The 26,700-nt window shown below is 42.6% G+C and overlaps 1 protein-coding gene across 3 annotated transcripts in view; it reads right to left on the reverse strand.

Annotated features, from left to right (window-relative positions):
- SIL1 (SIL1 nucleotide exchange factor) overlaps positions 1-26,700 on the reverse strand; it is a 500,357-nt gene that overhangs the window by 12,797 nt on the left and 460,860 nt on the right. For all 3 annotated transcript variants that reach the window (XM_044069009.1, XM_044069011.1, XM_044069010.1), the window contains exon 8: positions 3,709-3,805. In XM_044069009.1, coding sequence (XP_043924944.1) covers positions 3,709-3,805 — 97 coding nt within the window. The remainder of the gene's footprint in view (positions 1-3,708; positions 3,806-26,700) is intronic.

Consider the following 26,700-nt stretch of genomic DNA (forward strand, 5'->3'; position numbering starts at 1 on the left):
TTATCCCTTGGGAGACTCAAACCCTGCACCTTGTGTTTGTAAGGCAAACACCTTAACCATTAGGCCACCCTTACAAAATGTATGATGTGCATCAATTTTCAGTTTTCTCTTCTGACGGATTTAAAGAATCATAGGACGTTACTAGACTAACGGCACTAGGGCCCTTACAAGCCTAACAAAGTTCAACCCTTTTTCCCTATAGGGCCTAAGATATGGTCTGTGTTTGCAAGCCAAGCTAAACCAGCACCTACTGCTCCTAACCAAGACGGACACAAGTGAAACCCTGGGATGAATTTGTGGTTTTCCATCCAAGTTATACTTAAATAGGGTCAACGAGAGGCTGTGTTTAACTTGAATTGGAAGTTTGTTCCAGAGGAGAGGTAACCTCTAAGAGACATAGCTGTCTCTCGAACAAGTCTTGCTGATGTCACAGGCCAGGTTAAAGCCCCTAGAGCAAGTGAAGCATGCACCATTGGACTTACGAATGTGCACCATTTCCATTAAGTCAGGATCAAAGGTTGCTTTGTATACAAGGCACATAATGCTTCTGTGAAGTCTATATGATGCAGAGTACAGTGACAGTGATTTCAGTCTGTCCAGGTATGATGTGCTGAAGACCCTGAATTTTCATTGTGAGAAACCTTTGAGATCTCTCCAGTTGTTGCAGGTGCCTGGTAAGGTACATATCAAAGGGAGCCCTGTACTCTGTTAATAGCCTGATGAGAGAAGAGTACAGTGGGGTAAATAACCTCTCTAGTTCTGGAAGATATGCCCTTACTCATGAGGTGAGCAATGTAGAAGGCCTTCTTAACCACTGTGGAGACATGGTGATAAAAAGGTAAGGTTGCTGTCAATCTGTGTGCCCAAATCTCTCACCACTGAATTAGAGCTTAGGGTGTTATTATTAACAACAATGACTTTGGCACCAATCATTGGTTTGCGTAAGTCCTTCTTGTAGAATGTTGACATCATTTGGAAACTCAATGGCTGCACCCATTTTGCAGTCATTGGCAAACTTTGTCAGGCACAGACCTTTTGTTTTTGCCTGCACTTTTGAGAAGTAAATTCCAAACAATAGGGGCCCTAGCACCAATCCCCGTGGAACACCAGTGGTAACAGGTCTGCTGGTGGAGGTGGAATCCCTATTTTGACTGAATATGTTCTGTCGATGAGCCAGTTTGCAAACCAACTGACAATATATGGGTTGATCGCCAGCTGGGTGAGTTTTTCAATGATGCCTGAGTGACAAAATGTGTCAATAGCTGTGGCTAAGTCCAGGTAGGCCATATGCACAGATCTGCCTTTGTTCACGGCTCTGGTGACCTTCTTGAAAAAGTCCACCAGGGTCAACAGGCACGATCTCCCTTTAACAAAACCAAACTGGGTTGGGTCAAGCGTTTGAAGGTCTCCTATATCTTTGTTGACAAGGTCCATAATGATTCTCTCCATGGCCTTGCAGATAAGGCTGGTTAGGCTTATGGGTCAATAGTTACCAGGGTCAATGGATACACTTCCCTTTGTGCAATGGGATGACGGTAGCGGTTTTCCATTCAGCAGGGACAAAACCAGCTCTTAGGCTGTGGTTAATGAGAGTACTTAATGGTGTTGCTAACTTCTGTTTTAAACCATTCAGAATGCAGCCTGGGATGTTATCAGGTCTCATAGAGGCTGTGTTTATGGCCTGGAGAGAGCGGTTAAGACCTGCCTCTTTAGAGATATTAGGTGTCGAAGAGGTGGCAGGAATGTTATGGGGTATATGTGGCAGGGACGGGGGAGAAATTTTCAATGAACTGTCCGCTAGCAGGTTGATTACTTCTATGGGTTCAGTATATGTGGTACCATTCATCACAAGTTCAGTTCAAATCTGGGCTTTTCCTTTAAGGTTTCAGATGTAGCTAAAGAATGGCTTATGGTTATCCTTAGCTAGGGATGTTCATTTAGATTTGTAGTTTGCTTCAGAGAACTTTGCAAGATGTCTTATTTGCTTGTTTAAGCTGAGAAGGGTGTGCTTCTTATTCGGAGACCATTCCTTCATGTTCTTAGATAGCAATTTCTTCCTCTTATTGTACTGCACTGTATCTTATTGTATTGATTTGACAGTGTAGGACATGATGAATCTTCAAAGATTCCATATACATACAAATGTGTGTGTGTGTGTGTGTGTGTGTGTGTGTGTGTGTGTGTGTGTGTGTGTGTGTGTGTGTGTGTGTGTTTGTGTGTTTTACCCATCACTGCTGCTGTAAAGTTTATTTTCATATATGATTAAGCTGCACAGTCAATCCCAAATTTTATGAGGTTTCAGTATTATATCAAGAAATTTCTTTTTCATTCTGCAACTTTATAAATTATCTGCATTTATGCAATTTCACCGATCTAATTTGCCTTAAAAATAGATAATTCGCATGCAAAAATTTAATATAGTTTAAAAACTAGAAACTGTAAATCATGAGGCTCAATTATTGGTGCACATCTCGTTCGCATTTTTTCCATGTACTAAAATTCTGCAGCATTTTCACCTGATTTCAAATGAACATAAAATTCATTCTTATCTTGTCAAACTTTTTTTGTATAAAAGGAAATTTCAGCAACTTTCTCACTTGGTCTTATCTTCAAAGAAACAATGTCCATTTGCAATAATTTAGTAAACAAAATGTATGTACCTCCTTCAGCTCTGTGGCATAGAGGGATAAAACCCTGACTACAACCGAGATGGCTAAGTTTGAGTAGAGGATCGGATACTGCTAAAGTTAGACAGGGAGGATGGGAGTGAGGAGACACTGATGGTTCATACACTCAAGTGGGGAGGAAGATGGCTCTTGTTCTCCAGATAGGTGATATCTATAGGGAGCACTAGGTGACACACCTACAGAGCACAGGCCTGCTGACCACATGTGGCCTTTGAGCAGGTGCACTGGCTGGGAAGTTCGATGTGTACAGGTACACTTCCTGTAGTAGGCAGCCGAGACTGTTCTGTCAATCCTGGAAGTGTGCTTGCTCCCTAAGACACAGTTCTCACCACAAGGGGAATGAGATGGCCGACCAGGCATCTCAGGCAGGAGTGAAGGGGTTGTAAGCTACTTGCCTATCCAGGGATGCCTGCTCCTCACCCCGTGATGGAACGAAGAGGCCAAAGGGGAAAAATGAATGGAGCCATGAGGAAGGTCCAGAGAAGGAGACAAAGAAATATGCACCAACGATGCAGGTGAATGTGAGGGCACAATGGATGGGAAATGAGCAACTCCGACACACTCAGACACACCCAAACACACACACATGAAATTAGGTGACATGCCTAAAACATTTTCTAAGAACATTCTCTAATGTGCTTTTATGCATGTGCTTGGTTAGCTTGCATGACACAGAGAAAGAGTTTTCAAAGATAATCATAAAAGGCCCTTCTGAGAATCTCTGCTTTTGGAAAATATCTACTCTTACTAAAGTGGATATGTCGCCAATAGGTTATAGTTAAACTTTACATCTGCGACATTAATCAGAAGTCAAAATAACAAATGTTAATAGGCAAAGCAACTGACATACTAATATCATTCTGACATAGTCCATAACCCCTGCAAAACTACCACATGAATATACTGAACTCCATGAACAATAAACCTTGCATGAAGTATACCCTGTGCATTATGTTTCACCAAATGAGATACATATACATTTTTATCAGTCATGTTTCAGAAACAAAAATAAAATGATCACCTTCTTTTTTATGGCCACAGACTGTTCAGTAGCCAGAAGCACCAGGAGTTTCTGCAACGCTCCTCCATCGACTGCTTCAATCTGAACTTTAGGGTTGCTGTGGAGACAAAATACAATTACTGACAAAGTAATGAAGGCCCAGATGGCCAAAGACTCATGAAAGGGAACTCTAGCCTTGTCTACTACAGCTCTACCTAACCCATACTTGAGTTCAGTTCTGGACTACCTAGAGCACACATGAGCAAGCTGGATAATTTTAAGCAGAACAACATTCACAGAAGTAGATATGCTCCAATACAACAAATAATACCATCTGAGACTATGGATGTACAGCAGCTGTTGAGTCCCCAGATGGCAACAACATCTACAAAACAAATCCATCACAGAGGGAAAAATGGTACATTTCTGAACACCTGCCTAGATTAAAGACATGCTAGAGATGAACAGTATGAACAAATTAAAATAAAAAATCCTAAAAATGTATAAATTCATGATATAAAACTTGGGCTCCAGTAATTGTGCAAGAGATATATAGCCCTTCCAGGCCACTATGGTCATTGGACAAATCCTATTACATGTATCCAAACCCAACAATTCTGCTGGCAAGTCAATACTCTCCCACCACCTCACTAAATCCTGGAACTCCATCCCACTAGCAATATGACAAGAACACTCCATAAAATTATTTACAACATGACTAAAGTCCTATCGTCTGAGTTACCAGCTTTGTACATGTGATGTTCCTGCCTCCAAACTGGTCATAATACAGTTACTTCTTCACAATCTTACTATCTGACTATCATCTATCCCCACTCCACTGTCATCTCTTTCTCCCTTTTACCTGGACCTCATCAACACTCCTTCATAATTTGTAACCATCGTCATCCTATTATTACTTCACTAACTCCTACTCAATATGAATTTACAGCTAATTTCAATTGAAAATAACTGCACTTTTAAAAGATTGATATTAACTAATAGTTTACTATATTCATGTTTTAACTGCCACTTTTTCATTAACTGTCACATCATTACTATTCAATATAAGTTCATTTACCATTCTATGTAGGAATGTTTATTATTTTTGATTAACTGTCATATCGTTACTATTCTAAGTATATATGAATGAACGTACATTTATTATCTAAATCTTGTATAACAGCCTTCTACTCATTCAGTAAAATAAAGCTTTACTCCCCTCCGCTAAGAATGAGACCTGTGCCCAGTCCAACTTTCCTAGCAAACTACATACATACTTACTACATACATACATACAAACATAAATAAGTAAATATATAAATTAAATACGGTAGAAGAGACAATACAAACTTAATACTCCCTGAATCCCCAAAAGTATTTTTTCACTGAGGGGGTTACAGACCCACAGAATGCAGTAATGAAATGGGTGGTAGAGAGGAAATCTACAGAAGCATTCAAGATGGCACTCCACAGGTGGTGAAATTGTAAGAGGGAAGGCAGGGAAGGTATAATGTTAACTGCACTTGAAGATTAAATGCAAAGATTTTTCAAAGAAGTGTATGGAAAACATTACTTACATTAAATGCAAAGATTTAAAAGAATTGCACAGAAAACATTACCTTCCTACAAAGCGCATCTTTGTGCTTGCCATCAACTCTGTAATAAAAGGAAGCTTGTTCTTGTACACTTTGTTAATAAAAACAGCTTTTAAAATTCCCATCAAAAACAAAGGTAAGCAAGAATAGCTGACACTGCATTCTCTTGACAAGGACATTTACTTTCGTGTGGGGAGGATGTTGACATAATGGTTAAGGTCTTCACCTTATAGACACAAGGCGCAGGGTTTGAATCTGACTTTGTGTTGTTGTCTAGGCTCAAAATGGCCCTTCAGGGCAGTTAGCCTAGTATTCAGCTATGAACCGACAAACCATATTGAGCATCAGCCTGAGGTATTTGGCTTTCTTTGGAATTAAGAACATTCGCTAGTACTATTTTTCTTTCCAGTCTGGTGGGACCATCTGAACATCTCATTTCTGAAGGCACTTTTTTTCTACACTCTTTTGAAGAATAAGACATCTGCCAAAGAAAGAGAATGTGGTTGGGGAGGGGTGTAGATGGGCATTAACTTTTAGGTATTACTGTCCTGATTGAGTTGTGTTGCCTGAATGCTAGCTACACATCCAAGCAGTGGGAAACATGACCCCAGTGCCTACACATTAGGGCAGTTAGGTAAGGTCTCAGCCATTAAACTGCTATCTCTACTTCCCCACCTCAAAAAAGGACAATGGCACCACTGCTGCTGAACTGTTGCTGCCTCTAAGCTGGTGATCATTCAGGAAGTCAGGACAGCCACAACAGTTTCTCCCAGATCCACTGCTGTTTTACTGTTGCTGTCCATATGAAAACCAGAGATGATACGGGCTTCACTGCACTGTAGAGAATATGCATGGGGGAAGTTTGAAATGTAACACTTATAGCTGTGAGGATCTTGCCCTCTTTTCCATATTTACCAGATGACGTTTCACTGATAGAGAGGCATTTTGAAAGATCAACCTGGAATCTGTGGAGAAGTCTGTAAGAGACAACCAAGCATTTATTTACTTACTTATTTAAATATGTTAACCAGGATAGAACACTGGTCTCTTTTGACAGTTTATTATAGTTTCTATTTTAAGATTCCCAGGATGAACCTGTAAAATAGAGAGTATGAACTTGGTATTACAGCATACATTGTGACAATAAACAAGAGGAAGGAGATGATGAATTGTCATTAGAACAGTAATTATTTATTTATTTTATTTATTCCAGTTAATTAAACAATAATCCAAATCCAGGGCAGGATTTGCCTATGCAGTCTTGCAAGGCATCCTAGCCAGCCCATAGTTTCCTTGACTGGCTCCACCCACTTTCTCAGCTTTGGGAATCAACCCAAATGTGATGACTGCAACAGTAAAACATGAAGAACATAGTACAGTTTTAATTAAGTAGAAAGATAAAGAGATACTTTCATCAATAGGGAGAGTATGGGAGAAAAAGTACAGTTGTATACACTTCCCATAAATGTAGATGTTAGAGTGTATTCACTGTTGCAGTCATCACATTTGGGTTATCCTTGCCAAGGTAGCACTCGGCCGGCCCGAATACCAGAGGCTTAGCATTTCTGCATCAGCTGCTGTCAACTTCAGAACTGACGTCAGGTTGTCAGTAGTCTAAAATAAGGCAGCCAATGCCATTACATCAGTTTTTCTTGCCCTAACCTGTCAGGAGCCCCCAAGTAGGAGCTAGGTTCTGGTGGAAGAACCCCACCAGTAGAAAGTAAATACCAAAATGTCCTTTGTAAGGAAAAAGGAAAAAAAAGAAGAAAAAAGGGAGACGAGGGAGGGAAACCAGGACTGCAACAGTGAATACACTCGAACATCTACATTTAAGGTAAGTGTACACAACTGTACTATGTTCTTCTTTTCTGTTGAGCTGCCACTCGTGTCCAGAAGATATCTGCTTAATTGGTCTGCCAGAGAGTTGAGAGAATCTGGTAGGAATTGTGCTAGTAAGTGGAGTTGTATGGCAGAGGCTGTGTGCCAAAAGGTCATGGCCAGCCTGCATAGAGGGTAGGAGAGAGTCCCTCCCTGCTTGTTGATATACCACATCACAGTGATGTCTGTTTTGATCAGGAGAGCCCCCTGGGGAGAGAAGGGGCTTGAAAGCTATCAAGGCATGCTGGACAGTTATCATCTGCTTTTGGCTGATGTGCAGATGGATTTGCTGTGGGCTCCACTGGCCCTGTATGCACCTGCTGCCCAGGTGTGCACCCCAAGCATAGTCTGATGTATCTGTGGTGAGGGTCTGGGGGGCGAGGGGTGATGAGAAAGGTAGTCCCTTGTTGTGGGAGCATGCTGTTACCCACCAAAGAAAATCTTTTTTAAGGCAAGGAACTATAGGTTTAAGAGTCTCCAGGTCTTGAGAGTGTTGACACCAAAGGCTTTTTAGGTACCACTGAAGTTTCCTCATATGTAGTCTGGCATATGGAATGAGTAGTATGCAAGATGACATGAACCCCAGAGCTTGCAGGATTATCTTTGCAGATAGCTGGGATCTGGTGGTTAGTTCAGAGAAGCAGGCTGTCAGGAAAATTTGCTTTTCTGGTGTAAGGAATGCCATCTGGGATGCTGTGTTTAGGCTTGCTCCCAGGAATATAATCCTTTAGGTGGGCACCTGTTTGGAATTATTTTTGTTGCTAGTGTACCCTAGGGAGGTTAGTAGGAACTTTACAAAGGCCAGGTGTTGAGCAGCTGTTCCTGGCTGTCTGCCTGAATTAGGTGGTCATCTAAGTAGGGGTAAAATCTGGATATTCCATTGTCTGCAAAGGGCAATGGCCGGAACCAGACATTTTGTGAAAACTCTGGGAGCAGTAGATAAGCCAAAAGGAAGTGCAGAGAACTGAAAGTGCTAAGATCCTGCCCTGAAACGGAGATATTTTCTGCATGATTCCTTGATAGGAATGTGGAAGTAGGCCTCTTTTAGAACCAGGGTGGCTAGCCAAGCATCCTTGGACAGCATGGGTAGCAGCTGCTAGAGGGTGAGCATTTTGAATTTTGGGATCACCAGGAAGATGTTTAGAATGGATAGATCGAGGATGGGGTGCCAAATGCCCCCTTTCCTGAGTACCAGAAAAAGTCTGGAGTAGAAACCTTAGCCTTTCTGTTCTGCAGGAATGTGCTCTACTGCCCTCACATGGAGCAGGGAAAGGACTTGCTTTTGCGTCTCTGCCCACTGGTTTGATGGTAGATCTGGTAACCCTTTTGAGGTTGGAAGGGTGTGGAAAGAAAATTTGCATCCCTGCGACACTATGTTGAGAACCCAGTGGTCGCTGGTAATGGTGGCCCAGGTGGGGTAAGTGAATGTGGGCAGTGGGAGGGGGTGGAGGTGAGTCACTAAGTTCTTACCATAAGGGGATGGCTTAGAACTCCCTGGTTTAGAAGTGGAGGTAATCCACTGCTTAGATCTCTGCATTACCTGTGGCTGCTGTCAGGGGGGTCTGGTTCCCCGGGGTCTGGGATGAACTGGCTTAGGGGGAGCAGGAAAGGACCAGTGCTTGGTGGGACAATGTCTGCTGAACCTGGGTGGCTGGACCTGTAAAAAGTCTGTCTGCAAAGATTTTGCTTTTTCTTCCATTTTTTTAAGACCTCTTCTGCCTTGGTGCCAAATAAGTTGTCTTTGTGCAAGGGGGCATCCAACAATTTAGATTGGACATTGGCTGGCAAGGGCTGTTCCTTAAGCTATGCATGCCTTCTAATGACAGATCTGGTGACTGCTGCCCTGCAAGAAGCTTCTAGGGCATCAAAACCACAGTGCAAGGTGTGTTTAGTTACTTGACTTGCAGAATGCATTAACTCTTGTTAAGTCTTTAGATTCTGCACAAGCAGGAAGGAAGACATTTTTTGTTTGAGGAGTTCCAGGGTATGTTGCTGAAATTTTAGCATATGGAACTGACAATTTAGTGCCCTGATCGCAAGAGTAGCTGAGGTGTATACTTTTTTACCCCATCTGTCTAGTGCTCAGGAATCCCTATCTGAGGGGGTGGGATTCTTAGCAGAGGTCGCTTTAATTCCTTTATCCCCTTGAGAAATAACCTCAGGGTTAGCAGTAGGATTCTCAAAAAGAAATTTGTGTGAGTCAGGGACTCTACAGTACCTGTCTGGTTTTATGGTTGCAGGAAGAAGGGTGTCAGGAATCAAGCTGGATTCCAGGAAAACATCTTCCACAACATCCAGGACTGGGGGGATGGCCAAGGGTCTGTGCTGTGGAAGATCTAAGAATTCACTGAGTCTCTTTTTAGACTGAGGGCAGTCTTGACTCTCCCATTGGAAATGCTCCCTTAAAGTATGAAGGGTTTCCCCAAAGGAAAATTCCTCTGGGCGAGAGGCTGAATGGATGGAATCCTCTGCATCAGAATCCTCATAAGTAGAGAGGGGTTGCAAGTCTTCATATTCAGATGCATCAGAGTCATCAGACTCTTATTCAGACAAATCTACAGGGGACAGACTTATTTGCCTTTTGGAGGGGGTAGCTTGGCTTCCCCTAATCGGCATGATAAGGTCTTCCGCCATTTTAAGCATTTGAGACTGAGGAAAGGAAGCAGGTGCCTGAGACTGGGTCATCAGTTTCTTGGGTGTGGTTCTTACCCTGGGCCTAAGAAACTCAGTAGTATTCAAAAGAACAGTAGTTGCGAAAGAAGACGTTGGTTTGTGTCGAGAATCGGTAGTGCGAAGGACTTCCTCAGAAGCCGGTGCCTGCTCAGTGGCTCCAGACCCATCCAAGGTAGAGACGACCACAGGATCCTTAGTCGAAGAAGAGTTTTGCAGCATACTGGACTCCTAAAGGGTCACGGTAGCGGCCTGCGAATCCACAGAAGCGGGCATCAGTGGCTGCGAAAGCGCCTCAATGAGGACTGGAAAACTGACGACTAGCTTAATGGGAGCGTCATCGGTAGGTATGGACCTGTGTGGTCTGTCTCTGTCTTTATCTACATTTTGTTCAGAAGATCTGCTGTCAGATGGCTTACCGAAGCCATATCGGCGCTCAAGCACTGTAAGTGAAAATATCTAGCTACAATAAGGGCCCGACGACAGATAGTTCTGGCATTGAACAAAGCACAGAAGTGACAGCGGGGGATGTCGTGGTCTGGGCCTAAACAAGTGGCACAGCAAGAATGAAAGTCTCGGTGTGATATTTGCTTTCCACAAGTGAGAGAATTGTTAGCTTTTTCGGACATCGGTTAGTGCAGGGAAAAAGGATCCCCAATGGCATACTTAGCTTTAGAAAACTTCAGCTTCAAATCGGTAGACGAAACTCAGGTAGCAGCCGACCGGCACTCATGCAAATTGCTTCTGCTTCAGGCTCCATGGCAAGAAAGACTGATGTAATGGCATTGCTGCCTTGCTTTATACTACTGACGACCTGATGTCAGTCCTGAAGCGACAGCAACAAACACAGAAATACTAAGCCTCTGGTATTCGGGTCGGCCGAGGGCTACCCTTGGCAGGGATAACCCAAATGTGATGACTGCAACAGTGAAACACAAAGAACATCAGTTGTGTCTACATACATCAGATGCACAGCTGAAGTTCTGGGTGTTTGTTTAAAGTGGGTAAAAATATCCAAACCCTGGTGTACATGTATGGTTAGGGGATGAATGAATGGAAGAAGGCAGAATTAATTAACTGCAACTGTTGTGTGATAGGTGCAAGAGGCTTCTCTGAACATGAAGTGTTTCAGTTCCTTTTTAAATATACTTATAAGGAGAAATATTCTTTAAGAAAGAGCCCTTAGGGATTCCCAGAGTTGTGGTCTTAGTTTGGAGAAGCTGTGGTCTGAGCACTGCAGCTTTAATTTGGGTTTTTACAGGGAGGCTATGTTGGCAGGAAGGGATCTACAGTTGTAGACTAAAGCACATGAAAATAAATGGCTGGCAAAGATGGGGAAGGACTGGAGTCTGATAAGTTTAAACAGTAGGGTTTCTAGCAAAAGAGATGGTCAGCCTAGGGCAATGCCAGTGCCTGCTGCCTTCAGTGCACCACCCACAGAACTGTGAGACAGAAGCTTAGTGACGTGTACAACAGAAGCCATGGTTACCACCCAAGTCTTCAGTTTGTACTTTAAGCCATCATTTGGCTATCCTTCCACTGACTGGCCTCTCTTGTTAGGTGTCTCCCATTGGAACTGTATCAAATGACAAAGACAGTCTACCTTTATAAAAAAATATGTGAAGAATGTATAAATTCATTTCTTAAACTTCTGCATCAACTTAGATTCTTTACTCAGGGAATGGACAGCAAGAATCTGCACAGAAGGAGCTTTTTAAGGGCTGTCATAGAAACCTAGAGGTTGGGGGTCGGCATAAGGTTGAGGTGTTTACTTCACAAACACAAGGTACCAGGTTTGATTCTCATGAAAGGGAAAATGGCAAGCTTAAAATGACCCACAATGGAAATTAGACTAGTTCTTATACATGAACCTGCGACTGGTGCCAGTGTCACAGATTAAAACTCAGTGCCAAGAAATACATTATAGTACCTTTTGGGAAAATGGCCTCCTTGGCTAATTACTCCATCGATAAGACAACCCTAAGCATTGACCTGGTAGTCATGGATCTGGGAATATATGTAGACAGTAATCTGGGCTTTGACCAGCACGTGGCCAAGGTAGTAAGAAAATCATTCAAACTTATAAGCAACGGCATGGTATCCAGGTTTAAGGAAGTCATAGTGCCACTTCAGTCAGTACTTAGACCTATCATTGACTATAATTCCCCCTTCAGCATGTACCTGACCAGACATATGCAACAGCTGGAACACCCACAAAGGTTTCTTATTAGGAGAATGCAGGGTATAAACACATTGACCTATATGGATCTCCTTAAGGCCCTACCTCGATACATGGTGTCCTACAAGTTACTGAGAGGTGATCTATGCCTGGCATATAAGGCAACCTCAGCTCCAGCTTTGATAACCCTTTTGCACATCTACAAAACAAACAGAATCAGAACCACTAGAGCCAAGGATTTATATTTCACTTGCAAGAAACAGGACATGATGGCTTGACAGAAATCCCTAAATCCCTAAAAATCCCCATCCCTAAACCTATTCAAATTTAACCTTATCCAATCGATAATTCACCCCAGGTCTAGCCCACATGTCTCTGAAAGACAGAAACAAACAGTAACTATGCCCAAATTAACATATCACCCCAACATAACCTCTAGAAACTTCCTAACATGCCCCTTCCTAATAAATGTCCATGATACATAGGGACACAACTGAAGTGGGTTGCATGACTAGGTTTATAAAGGTGCTGGTGGTTGTTAGATATACCTATGAACTTATGATGCATGTTTCAATCTATACCTCTGTGACTTGAGGGAGTCTCTGAGAAGGCTAGAGAGAGAAAGTGGCCTCACTCTGATCTGCTGGATGATTAACTGGCCCTGGATAATCATTTTTCTACACACCTGACAGAGATCTTCCAGAAAGTTTATACACTTGTCCCAGGAGAGCTTCTGAGTGACAACTGTGTACTTCTTTGTGTCAAAAAACTACGTATTCCAGCCTGCCTGACCGCCTGAAAGGTTAATCTGGAAAATATGACCTGGATGCTCATTTTTTTGCCAAAAAGGTTGCTTGATCAGATTAGGGTTTTCTTGGATTACTCCAGGACCAGCAGAGTGCATGAGCAGTCCCATGGAGTCTTTAATATGGTGCAAGTTTTTTTGATCTAATTGTGAGGATTTCTCCTCTCATTTCTTGTGTGCGCACAACTACTATGGTTTAAAAAATTGTTTCACTAGGTTGATCTGTCCTGACACAATGGGCTGGATCTTGTTCTTTGCCATGTTATTGTCGACTTTCTTTAGGATCAAGTATTTTTCCAGCTAATTTAAGAGGAGGTCTTGGTTACTCCTGTCCTACGGAAGATCGATTTTGATCTAGCAGTCAAGATCGTTAAAGACCTATCTCAAACCTTGTCATTGTGCACAAGGTTTTGAAGGTTGTGGTTTATGTGCAGTTGGATTTCTACTTGTGATAAAATAGTGACAGACCAATGTCATCATTCAATTTTAGTCATACTGGATCATCAGAATTTGACACAGTGGATCTTGGGATCCTTTGGGACCAATTACAGCATTATTTTACCTCTGGTATGGTTCTGCATTGGTTTGCCACTATGTGTCAGGGGTAAATTACTTTATAGCCTCTTGCCGGTCATGTAGTCCACTGTACAGTATTACACCCATTACTTTTCACAGTCTACATGCTTTCCTTTAGAAGATACATTTCAAAACAGAAGTCTACAATGTCATTGTTTGGCTAACAAAACATACCTGCATCTCTCTTTTCCTCAGAAATCTGCATTAACATTAGGAGATTAGCAGACGACTTGGGATGCATCTGCGACTAGAATTCAGTGACCTGCATAAAATGTAGTACCTCAACGACTATCACCATGGCAGATATCAGTAAACTGCATGAAATTAAGTACCTCAGTGACCATCACCAAGGCTCTTCATACTATGCTGTAGGATCTGTCTTTTCCAGTTTTATCCCCTAACGTCATTTGCAGGGGAGATGAGCTGGACTTCATGCTGAGGATGCAAATGATACACAATTTCAGAAGTAAAAGTAGACTGTGACCATAATGACTACCATCGGATGACTGTAAATCACTGGCTAAGTTCACTGAGGATTACAGCAAAGTCTAGGTGATCTTGATGACAAGCTAGCTGTACCAGGTCTCTCCTGTTGTCAAGTCTTCCTGCTTCTGTTTTCAGAACATCTCCCTTATTAATCACCCTTTTTCACCTCTAGGCCTATCACTAGTAGTACATGTTTTGGTACCCTCCAAACACCTTGTATCTAGGGCTTCCAGGCTACATTCTTGACCACATAAAGATTATTCCAAACCACTGATTCCCAGAGATTTACCCGGGGGTCTCATTATCAATGTCTTATTCTGGTGTTTTGGGAGTTACACTGGCTGCCACTTAATCAGGCTATATTTAAATTTCTGGTCTTTATCCCTACATGACTTGATCCCCCCCACCTGTGCCATCACTTTGCCTGAAGCAAGCTGCTCCTTTCCCCAGTCAGCCACTTTGGAGCTGCTGGAACCTCCAGAGTTGTACCTAGAGTAATGTGGGTTATGGGCCTTTGTTTACAAAGGGGCATACATCAGAATACATTACCAAAGTGGCTGAAGGACTAACCCACACTGGAAGGCTTAACCATTCACCCAAGACTTACTTCTTTGACCACTCTTACGATTAATAAGGGAGTTAGTTATTTTTATGTTGGATTGTTTTTCATGACTGCTACTGTGTACTTTTGTGATTTTTGTTTGTATTTATTTGCTTTTACTCTTATGTACTGCTTGATATGTTCTGTTTTCATATTATCTTTGTTCCTGTGTCTTACATTTACTTTGTATTCGCGCTAAGCTGTAAGCACTTGTATAAACTTGACTATAAGCAGTTAAATAAACTTCAAGTTAACTATAACTTCTTAAATTAACTTGAATTTGATTATGCACAGTGCTGTCCTGACGTGTTCCCTCAGCATATATGTGATCCCCTCTCAGGGCACTACAGATGTAGAATCTGGGATGATGTGCACCTACAGCCAAGTGACGTCCCCAGGCGTTTATGCAGTTACATCCTACTGCTCCTCTAGGCGTCAAATATTGTCTGCTCATATTTCCATTAATAATTCCAAAACCGTGTTACCTACAAGGTATCGGAAAATTTTATCTTAAAGCCTACAGGATGGCAAACACAATTGCATTGATATATGACCTCTGTCAATGGGTATTTGTTAAAAATGTAAGGTGATAACTTCAATTTTTAAATGCTGAAGCCACGCCCACTAGGAGCTAAAGGTACACACTCAAAAGAGCAATACTGGAGGGAATGAGTTAAGAAAAGCACTTCTTACTCGAGTGCTTCCTGTACTATAACACATGCCTGTACAGCCTACAAAATTGGGCTCCCTTTAAATAATTTATACACCCAGGCACTTTATGTGCAACCTACAGCTGTAGGATGCATAGTACCTCCTTGCTATGCATCTTACCTGCTGCTGCATCCCTGAGGGTAGTTGCTTTCCCATTGAAAATCAGTGATCTCTGGATGTGAATGGCATACCAAGTGGCCAGTTATGATACCATTTAATGCCCCCTCATGGCATGATGCCCTCATACTGACAGGTGTAAGATTCTGTATCTGAATCTGCCATCTGTGGATGAACCATATTTTGTAAGGTTAGAGTACAGGGAGTGTCTGAATCATGCACACTGTATATGCAGCTTACTTCTGAATCCCTATTCATCATTATACCACTGGAAATCACTTACGCAACATACACCTGATCACCAGGCTGTATTCAGAAACAACAGGAGGAAAGAGTTATGTGAAATAGCACACTGAGCTGTAAAATGCAAGAAGGGAGTAAGTGAAAGAGTCACACAGTGCAGCCCAGCTAGCTGGACAGAAATAGTCTAGTATGCATAATTTGCAAATAACCATGTAATGACATGGTAATGAGAGCTGTAGCACATGCATATGATGTATAACACCCCATTTGGTATGTACCTCTTTAAACATCTGCACCAGCTAGAAAGGCCACAGAAAGAGAATCCATGTCTTCCAACACCTGTCCTATGCAGACAGGCTCAAATCACCATCACTCTACTTGGTATCGTAAAGATTGCTCAGAGGTGGTCTGTGTCTCGCCTACAAGGCAATCTCAGACCCTGCCCTACTAGAGATGCTCCATATCCATAAATCTAACTCCGTGTGCATTACCCACTCAAAAGGCCTAAATCAAAAATGCTACATCAACAAAACCTGCTGGAGAGACAGGTTTGTCTCCCAGAGGCTGCCCCATCTCTGGAATAGACTTCCTATACACGTGAAACAGAGTACCTCGCTGACCCTCTTCAAGCACAACCTTGATGAGTGGATGGGAAACCACAAATTTGTCCAAAGGGTTCCACCTGTGTCCCTCACTGACAGGGGTGACGGGTGTTGACGGAAGTTTAATTTTTTGGGGGTAAACCCTTGGCTAGGCTTGTAAGGGCCCCAGGGCCATTAGCCTAGTAATCTCCTATGATCCTATGAAATCAAAATGGCAGCTTAATTCAGAGACATATAAAATCTGCAAAACAGGTCACAGCATTCACCTTACTCAAGTATCATCATTTCTTAGTGAACACGTGCATCAGTCATGTGCAAGTGCTAGGAGTTGGAGTAGCATCTGCTTTAGAAGACCAGCATATGTAAGTGGCTGCTCTGGAAGCCAGTGACTTCAATGCTGCTTGCCTCTGCCCTTGTCCTCTCTATCACAGGAGTGTCTTGTGTCTGACATGACATCACCTACATGACCAGAACACAGCTGACTGCTACCATGTGGACAGAGACATGTGCTCTCCTCACATGGAGTCAAGAGGACTGCATGGACTGCCTATCCTAATGGGCATGAAGGTTTGTGTAGCATTAATAATCCTTGCTAAAGGGACCCTTGAGCATCCATCTAGGGATGTATTGGGAGTTTTACAGGCCTTAGTCTCACAAATCATTCATCAGACCCTAGACATGATGCTGATACAGAACAGAGAAGCATAGTTAATTACCAAAGATAACAAAGGAAACAACTACAGGTATGCCTGGCTTCTATGACATTAGTGCATTTTCCAGAAGGCCTAGAAGTTACTGACTGCACTCATGTTGCTAAGAAAGCCCCCCCCCTACTCCACACAGGGTCTAGTACATCAGCCAGAACTACCACCATTCCCTTATCTGCCAGACAGTGTGCAGTGCAAAGGGCATTATATACAGTATGTCTGTGTTCTATCTGCATAGTTCTCAAGATTCTCACATCTGGCACATGTGCAACTTATACCAGCATTTCAAGTAGGAGAACTTTCAACAGGTCACCTAATGGTTAGATGTATACACTGCCTGCAATACTACAGGCCATGAAGGCCAAGTCCCTTGAACACAGGGCAGGAGACTTCGCAAAATTGCTTTATTGTTGTGTGTTGAAAGTGATGTCACATGTACCATGAAGTCATGGTTAATGACCATCACCCTCATCCCCAGATAGTGACAGCTATAGTACAACCACAGATCATCAATGAACATGTGTTTGGAGTGTTGAAGTCCCACTCCTGCTGCCAAGGTATGTCTGGTGTTGCACTGCAATATGTTCTGGAGACCTGAATCAAGATATTTCTGGTATGTGCCATATTACACAACATAGTGTTCCGAAAACTGTTACAACAGAAATGTCACAGACCTACAGCAAAACATTTGTGGGGTATGCTATGTTATGCACAGTACTATGGAAATGATTATATCATCTGCACTGAAGACCTGCAGCAAAATATTTGTGGGGTACGTTATGTTACACATGGTGCTATGGAAGCAGTTATAGCAAGTGCATTGAAGACCTGGAGAAAAATAATTGTGGGGTACACTACATTTCGCACTCTGCTATGTTACGGAAATGATTATACCAAGTACACTGAAGACCTGCAGTAAAATATTTGCTGGATACATTATGCTACACACAGTGCTATGGAAACAGTTATAGCAAGTGCACTGAAGACCTACAGCAAAATATTTGTGAAGTACACTGTTACACACGGTATTATGGAAATGGTTATAGCAAGTGCACTACAGACCTACTTGCTATGTTACACACAGTACTATGGAAACTGTTATAACAAGTGCTCTAAAGAAGTGCAGCACATTATCTGCGGTGTATACTATGAAACACAGTATACTGTTTCAAAATCTGTTACAGCAAGGAGAGGCCATAGCATTGCTGACACACCTGTGCCAGCTGTGGAAGGTGAGCTGCTTGAGGAAGCTTCAGAGGGCTTGGCTGTATTGGGTCCTCATGCAAGGCAGAGGCAAGAGCAATGCATTATGGCTGTGGCAAAGAGGTGGCATCTAGTCCACAACTATGAGCAATGGCACGGCAAATAGAACAAAGATGATGCATGAATTGAAACACCTAGTCTATGCATTGCAGTGCACTGACACATCTACACTGTGTACTGCAGTACACTGACTGGCCACACTTTACAACAGACATTCGTACACCCACATTAGCTAGAGGGATGGACAAGGCACATTCATCATCATTTGCACAGGTTGGAGGGGCACAGTGGACGGGACAGCAATGCAAGAAAATGTGGAGGGTTATGGATGTTGCTTGTGATAAACATGTACATAGCTAGAGGTTGTGAGGTATCAGGGATCATGTCCTCAGGTAATGGGATGGAGCTGCTAGCAGTAGAATGCTGGCAGCGTGTACCACATGGCCCAGCAATGGGACAGCATGTTACTTGCATGTGCAGGAATGCTAATGTGTCCCCTACTGCATGGTTCTTGCAGATAGATGGTGTTCTCTGTGCCAAGGATAGACATATACACATTAGCTGTGCTATATCTATAGGGAAGTGGGTTGGTGTTCAACTGCAGGATCCTGAGTGGAATGCCCTAGTTAGAATGCAAAAGGTAGATATGAAGAATTTATTAATTATATAAATAATATATGTGATTATTTTAGATTCACTAGTACCTTTGATGAAACTTCCATCAACTACCTGGATATAACATTGGTTAAAGATAAAATCAATAATAAGTTTGTATCGAAGGTCTACAGGAAACCAACATTTTCTAATGATTATTTAGAGTTTAATAGTAGTCATCCTGGGTATGTGAAAAGGAACATAGTAAAGGGCCAAATGGTTCGATTGGCTAGAATGTGTTCTGAAAAGGAAACCCTGCAGAGGGAAATGGGGACACTGGTTAGTTTATTTATAGAGCAGTGGTACCCCAGTAACTGGGTTTACGATACTTGTTCACAGGTCATGGATCTCTGGGGGACAAGATATGTACCACTTCTGGGTTTGGAGCAGACCCCTGAAATACAACAAGGTAGAGATGACATGAACAACTTTAACCGTTCAATGGTACTAACCTATGGTGAAACATCAGGGAAAATTAAAGAGATAATGAGAAATAACTGGGTATTATTTAGGGGCAACGAGGGTCTCATGGAAATATTAGGAAATGAGCCTTATTTTGTTTACAAAGTAGATTTGAATATGAATTTTTGTTAGAGCACCCTACTATCCCCAGAATAGCTAATAAAGGAACGGGAAAATGTGGTGTGTGTCAATACTGTAAATACATCCTAACTGATCCTATTGTGGAACTTGGTGACACTGGGTACAAACTGTATTTAGCACAAGGTACTTGTAGTACTAGGGGGGTGATTTACTTAGCCTTATGTCGGGAGTGTAAATATTTTTACATCAGTAAGACAGAAATTATGAACATCTATATGCAATTAGGAGGGGTGATGACACCAATGCCCTAAGTAAACATCTAACAAGAAGTCGTCATTGTTCTGTTTTTTTGTCTGGAATCTGTGAAATTGTAGGGAAAGATCTTGGGGGGGGGGGGGGGGGTAATTGGAAAAACAAACTTGAAAGGATGGAAATCAAGTGGCAAATTAGGTCTAATGCCATGAATTACCCTGGTTTAAACAATGTTTTCAGTATCATGCCAGTATTGAAACATTTAGCAGAAAAATTATAAAAAAAACTTTTTTTTATTATTATTGTCATATATATTTTATTGTATTTTTTTTAATATTATGGCAAAAATATTTTTAAGAATTAACATTGTGATGCTTATATTTAGATATATGTATTTTAAATGGATTGGGAAATTTTGATTGGTGGAATAGAGTATTTAAAGAGAGGAAGTACTACATTTTAACTGTTCTGATAAAGTCTTGCTAGTCAAGACAAAACTGCTTAACTTTGGTGAATTTCCTGAATAAACCTGCTTTTTGTGGAGAATTCCTGGTTTTATTTTCTGCCTCCAGCTACAACAAGTGCTCTTGGTGTTACGAGTTGTTCGTTTGGGCTCCTTTCACACTGTATTAGTTTCTGCATGTGCAGGAATGGTACTGTGTCCCTTACTGCATGATTCTTGCAGATTGATGGTGTTCTCTGTGCCAAGTATAGACATGGTTACATGTTAGCTGTGGTATATCTACAGGGAAGTGGGTTGGTGTTCAACTGCAGGATCCTGAGTGAAATGCCTATGGTATATGTTCACAGAGAATATACAGAAATATCAGCTATTTCCAGATGAGCATCCATGGCCTGGGGTGTAAACCACAGAGAAGCTGGATGAACCTTGGTCATGTCCAGCTGAGCATCCACAGCTGGGTTGGAGACAGCCATGGACTACATAGCCATCTTGGGAACAGTGTGTGCCATCTTTGTTAAGCAGCCATATGCACCTGCAGTGCATAACTATCCCTTTCCCTGACTAGGGTGGATAGTTTCCAGCAGCTGCCAGGGCAAGCTAATGGCCGCCATTTCCTGCAATGGTTGAAGATCTTCATGCAAGCTGTGCAGCACACTGAGCACCTCTAACAATGTCCGATTAGCAGCTGTCTATGCCTGGATTCACAGCACATCTTCTGAATGATGCCAATGGTAACATCCAGGTCATGGAATATTCTGGTTTTATGCCACCAATGGCTATCAACATACACCTCTTCATATTGACTTGACTTTTTTTGAGCACATCAGAGGTGATGTGGCCCTCTGACCTTGGCTGCATTTGTGCTGGCTGTGTATTAGATGTGGGTCTAGCACCACTGGGATATTCTGTACTAAAAAGGCAATACTGGAAGTTCACCCTGGACACTGCATTCCCCTCAGATGTGGAACAGGGGAGTGTTCCCTTCACTGTTGGTGTTGCTGATACTGCCTTTGTCTCCTCCAGCTGTGCCTGAGGGACACTGCCATCAATGTCAGCCTCTCAAAACATGCTGACATCTGTCATGTGCAAACCTGTACTTCTGGAGTATTTCCTAATGAAACATGTAAATGCATACAGATAACATGGCACTATAAGAGCCAGCAGATAGTGTGCCTCCCACTACAGTGCAGCAGACAGGCTGCTGCATCCAAGAATGTGCATAGCCAATGAAAATATACATACCTTGTGGTGCAGTCAGTCTCTTTTGCAGACCCAAAGTCCTAGGATGGCAGAAATGCTGGACTCGGTTGCAGCCCTGATGTCCTTAGTTGATGAAAATGCAGACAGTCACACATGAGTAAACCAGGCATATGTGCTATGCAATGTTCAAGGTGCTAGTACTCAGCTGGGGCATCCCTAACAGACTCGCTATCAGGCCTGACTAGCCCATTTCCCACATCCAGTCCACCAAAGGGTATGAGTGTTATTTCATCACCAATGAGGGACAGCAAGAACTCCTTAGTGACAGAGAAGAAGAAGTTATGTACTCAGCATAATGTTCCATGTGTGTTGTCCATCTCGCCTTCATTCTTAACTGGTTGGGTTCAGAACTGATCCTTGGTTCCGACTTGGCCTTATACAAAGCTCAAGGTCTTCCACTAGCTCGTGGCTGCAACCCAATCCCATCATGCCCTTGTTTGCTGATATAACAATAGATACCAATAACCATCAAAGTACTTATTAAGCAATGAAGAAGGTCGGAGAATATTTATTTCCAACTGTAACCGCTCTGTTCTCCAGGAGGCAAAGGTTGTGGGAAGGAGGGTGGGATGCAAGAATGAAGGCGAGACGGACAACACACATGGAATGTTATGGTAAGTACATAACTTCTTTATGTGACGTTGTCCTATCTTGCCTTCATTCTTAACTGGTTGGGACAGAGTCCCTAGCACCATATTTCTTGGGTGGTTCAATGGAGAATATTCTTCAGAATAGTGGACCCAAAAGATGACCTGTTCCTGGAGGCCAAATCCACTTTGTAATGAATGATAAAGGTATGAGGCTTTGCCTGTGTTGCTGCAGCACAAATGGTATCAATTGGTAGTCTTGCCCAAAAAGTAGAAGAGGTTGCTATGGCTCTTGAAGAATGACCTTTTACTTTTTCTAGGAGTTATTTGTTTTGAGATTTGCAAGTAAAAGTAATACAATTTGATAGCCATTTTGAAAGTGTGACTTTTGATATAGGAGCACCTTTCTTGGAGTCTGAAAATAATACAAATAATTTGTCAGATTTTCTGAAGTCCTTTGTCCTATGTAAGTAGAAGCATAATTGCCTATGTACATCCAGTTAGTGTAGCATATATTCTGCCTTGTTGCCATAGTTGGGGAAAAAAACAGTAGGTCTATGGACTGGTTCAAATTAGATTCTGAATGTACTTTGGGTAAAAAGGATGGGTTTGTTCGTAGGGATACTCTGTCTTTGTGGAAAGGCATGTAGGGGGGCTTTATTGACAATGCTTGTAGCTCTGAAACTCTTCTAGCAGAAGTGATGGCTATCAAAAGGATTGTCTTCCAAGCTAAAAACTTTAGATCACAGGATGATGCAGGTTCTAAAGGGGGAAAAAATCAAATGGGATAAGACAAGTTTAGGTCCCATGGTGCTGGAGGAGCTTTAATGGGTGGGCTTAATAAAATAGTGCCCTTAAGAAAAGCCTTGCAAAGTCTGTGGGACATCACATCTGGCCCCGATTCACCTAAGTGGAAATTTGATAACACTGCTAACTGAACTCGAATAGTAGCTGCAGCTGCGCCCTCAGTAAATAGCTTTGCCAAGAATTCAAGAATGGAAGCTATAGGGGCAGAGAAGGCATCGATGTGGTTATTCAAGGCCCATGAAGAAAATCCCTTCCATTTGCTCACATATAACTTCTTAACTGAAGCCTTGTGAGATGAGATCAAGATATGTTTGACTGATGGAGAAAGGTTAGGAGCCTGGTTATGTTTGGAATCAGAGCAGCCAAGCTGTCAATTTGAGGGTTTGAAGGCAGGGGTGGAGCATCCTTGATGCAGGAGTCAGAAGGTGCAGAAAGTACAGTTTTGCACCTACCATAAATGTAGATGTTTGAGTGCTAATACAGCTGCAGTAATCACATATGGGTTCTCTGCCGTCAGGCGGGTCCTCGGTCGGCCGGATTCCAAAGTCTTGGTCCGGCGTTGGTTGTTGTCGCCTTCTTCCCTGACGTCAGTGCGACAGGGGTATATAAATCACAGCCGACGCCATATTCTCCAGTCTTTCTTGCCCCAGATGTCAGGTGCCCCCAAAAGGAAGGCAATAGATAAATTATATATATATATATATATATATATATATATATATAAAATAAATACAAGCAATGCAATGTTATCAAAAAAGAGTAGTTGGAAGCAAATACACCATAGGAGGATAACTCAAAGTAGGTTGTATGAGGAGGTGTTCGCCACTAATCCTTTACCAAGAGGGGAAGGAGGGAGGGAAACCTGTACTGCAGCTGTATAAGCACTCGAACATCTACATTTATTGTAGGTACAAAACTGTACTATGTTCATCGTGCATACAGCTGCAGTAATCACATATGGGTAGAATCCCAAAGCTACGCACAGGGTGGTAGGCACTAGGTAGAACTGGGATGAGCCAGAATGCCCTGCAACACAGCAGTAGCAAAGCCTGCTCTAGTTTTGGAATATAAAGGCAGGTGGTAGTGTTTTGTGAAGGTATGTACAGAACTCCAAGTGGCAGCCTCCAAGATATCTTTGGTAGGAACTCCTCTGAGGAAGGCTGTAGAGGTAGCTGTGGCCCTGGTGGAGTGTGGACTGATGCCTACAGGGACAGATTTCCCATGATAGGAGTAACAAAAACGTATGCAGTGGCCTATCCATTTAGAGATTTTCTGTTTGGTAACAGGCTTCCCTTGAGCTCCTACAGCATAAGACACAAAAGATTGTTGTGATTTCCTGAAAGGCTTTGTTCTGTCCAAATAGTAACGTAGCTGTCTATGGATGTCTAAGGAATGTAGCAGCCTTTCCCCTTTGTTTTGAGGATTGGGGTAAAAGGTAGGTAAGTGTATGGCTTGATTAAAAGCTACCCTGGATACCACTTTAGGCATAAATGACGGGTTGGTTCGAAGGGAAACCCTGTCCTGATGGAAGATAAGAAAGGGCTGCACAGCCATGAGGGCTTGAAGTTCCGAAACCCTATGAGCTGAGGTAATGGCCAGAAGGAAAGCTGTTTTCCAGGACAAATACTGTAAATCTGTTGAGGCAGCTGGTTCAAAGGGAGGCAATGTTAATTTTTCTAGAATGTAATTAAGATCCCAGGCTGGCACTGGTCGTTTCCTTGGTGGTCTTATATTCTTAGCCCCTCTGAGGAATTGCCTTAAAAGTGGGTGAGAGAATAACGGTGGATCTGTGTTGAATTCTGCAGAAATGGCTGAGGCATGTATTTTTATGGAGGAAAATGAAAGTCCACTGTTCAGCTGCTCAGCTAGATACTGTAATACCTGAGGCAAATTCAGTTTTCTAGGGTCCTGGCCTTTTTTCTCATTCTAAGAGCAAAACCGTTTCTATTTTGCTGAGTAAGTCTTCCTAGTAGATGGCCTTCTGGCCTCCAGAATGACATCCTGCACCTCTTTGGAGAGTAGGGTCTGCTGAGGTGTCAAGGAATTTTCCATGCAGCAAGATTGAGTGTTTTCAGCTGACTGTGAAGAGTTTTGTAGCTGTGCTGAGTCAGCAGAAGAGGCATTAGAGGTAGAGGCCAGGGAGGAGTATGTGTTAGGCTCCTTAGGAGTGGGTACCAGTGCTGTCTTGGCCAGTCTGGAGCAATCAGTATCATCTTCGGTCCGTCTGCTCTTGCTTTCAAGAGCACCTTGGGTAGAAGAGGCAGAGGTGGGAAAGCGTACACTGTCCGTGCTGTCCAACTGAATAAAAGGGCGTCCACCCTCCAGGCCTTTGGATGAAAAGTCCTTGAACAAAACTTTTCCAGTTGATGGTTCCTGTGGGAGGTGAAGAGATCTATGTCTGGCCTTCCCCATGCTTGGATTATTTTTGTAAACACCTGTGGATGCAGCTTCCATTCGTGTGGATCTGTCATATTTCTGCTTAGATTGTCTGCCAGCGTGTTTTCCAAACCTGGCAAGTACTGTGCTTGAAGTTCGATTTGCCATTCCAGAGCCAAGTTCCAAAGTGTCATGGCTAGTCTGCACAGGGGGTATGAATGTGTTCCTCCTTGTTTATGTACCACATTACTGTGGTGTTGTCTGTTCTTATCAATAATTGTCCTGGATGCAGGAGGTCCTTGAATGCTGTAATTGCATTTATTACTGCTAGCATTTCTTTTTGATTGATGTGAAGGTGCTTTTCCTTTTGGGACCATTTGCCCTGAATGCCCCTGCCTGTCATGTGCGCCCCCCAGGCGTAATCTGAGGCGTCTGTTGTGATGACTTGATTTGCTTGAAGCTTGCAGAATGGAAGACCTGCGTTTGATTGACATGCTTGGACCCACCATAGAAATTCCTGTTGCAAACATGGAATTACTGGTATTATAGTTTCCAAATTGTGGCTGTGTTGAGACCATAGGTTTTTTAGGTACCATTGAAGTTTTCTCATATGCAGCTTTGCACATGGGATTAAAAGAATGCAAGATGCCATGAAGCCCAGAGCCTGCAGGATTTTCCTTGCAGTAAGCCTGGTACAATTTGCTAGTGTTTTGAAGTACTGAGTTAGTTGCCCTTGTTTTTCTGGCGTAAGATAGGCCATCTGGGTGTTTGTGTCCAAGTTGGCACCCAGGAAAGTTATTTTCTGAGATGGTGTTAGCCTGGATTTCTCTTTGTTGATTGTGTATCCCAGAGAATTCAGTAACCGTGTTGCATAAGCCAGATGTTCCAGAAGAGTGTGCTTGCTGTCCGCTTGGATCAGGCAGTCATCCAAATAAGGGTAAATTTGAATCCCTTGAAGTCTGCAGTAGGCAATTACTGATGCCAGGCATTTCGTGAATACTCTGGGCGCAGTAGATAAGCCAAAGGGCAATGCAGAGAATTGATAGTGGATTGAACCTGCAAGAAATCTGAGGTATCTTCTGCAGCTTTGTCTGATTGGGACATGCAGGTATGCCTCCTTGAGGTCCAATGTTACCAGCCAAAACCCCTTGCCCAGCATGGGAAGAAGTTGCTGTAATGTGAGCATCTTGAATTTTGGTACGAGTAGAAATGTATTTAGGATGGATAAGTCCAAAATGGGTCTCCAGTCGGTTCCTTTTCTTGGTACCAGGAAAAGTCTGGAATAAAAACCTTGACCTTGTTCGTGAGTAGGAACCTCTTGAATGGCTTTCATGTCCATGAGTTTTCTAATTTGTATTTGTGTCTCTGCCCATTGATTGTGTGGCAGGTTTGGCATGCCTCTCATTTTTGGAAGAGTGTGAAAATGAAATCTGTAGCCTCTGTTTATTATGTCCAGGATCCATTTGTCTGTTGTGATAATATGCCATTTTCCTGAAAATAGTGCCAGCTTTCCTCCCAAGGGAGCTGCCAGCTGAGATTTGCTTGGCATGAAAAGGAGGAAGTCATTGGGTTTGCTTTCTGTATTGTTGTGCACTGTCTTCGCTACCTCTTGATACTTGAGTTTGCCATTGTCTGCCT

The sequence above is a fragment of the Protopterus annectens genome, chromosome 4.part0 (genome assembly GCF_019279795.1).
Source record: "Protopterus annectens isolate FY-2018-M chromosome 4.part0, PAN1.0, whole genome shotgun sequence".
Taxonomy (NCBI): domain Eukaryota; kingdom Metazoa; phylum Chordata; order Ceratodontiformes; family Protopteridae; genus Protopterus; species Protopterus annectens.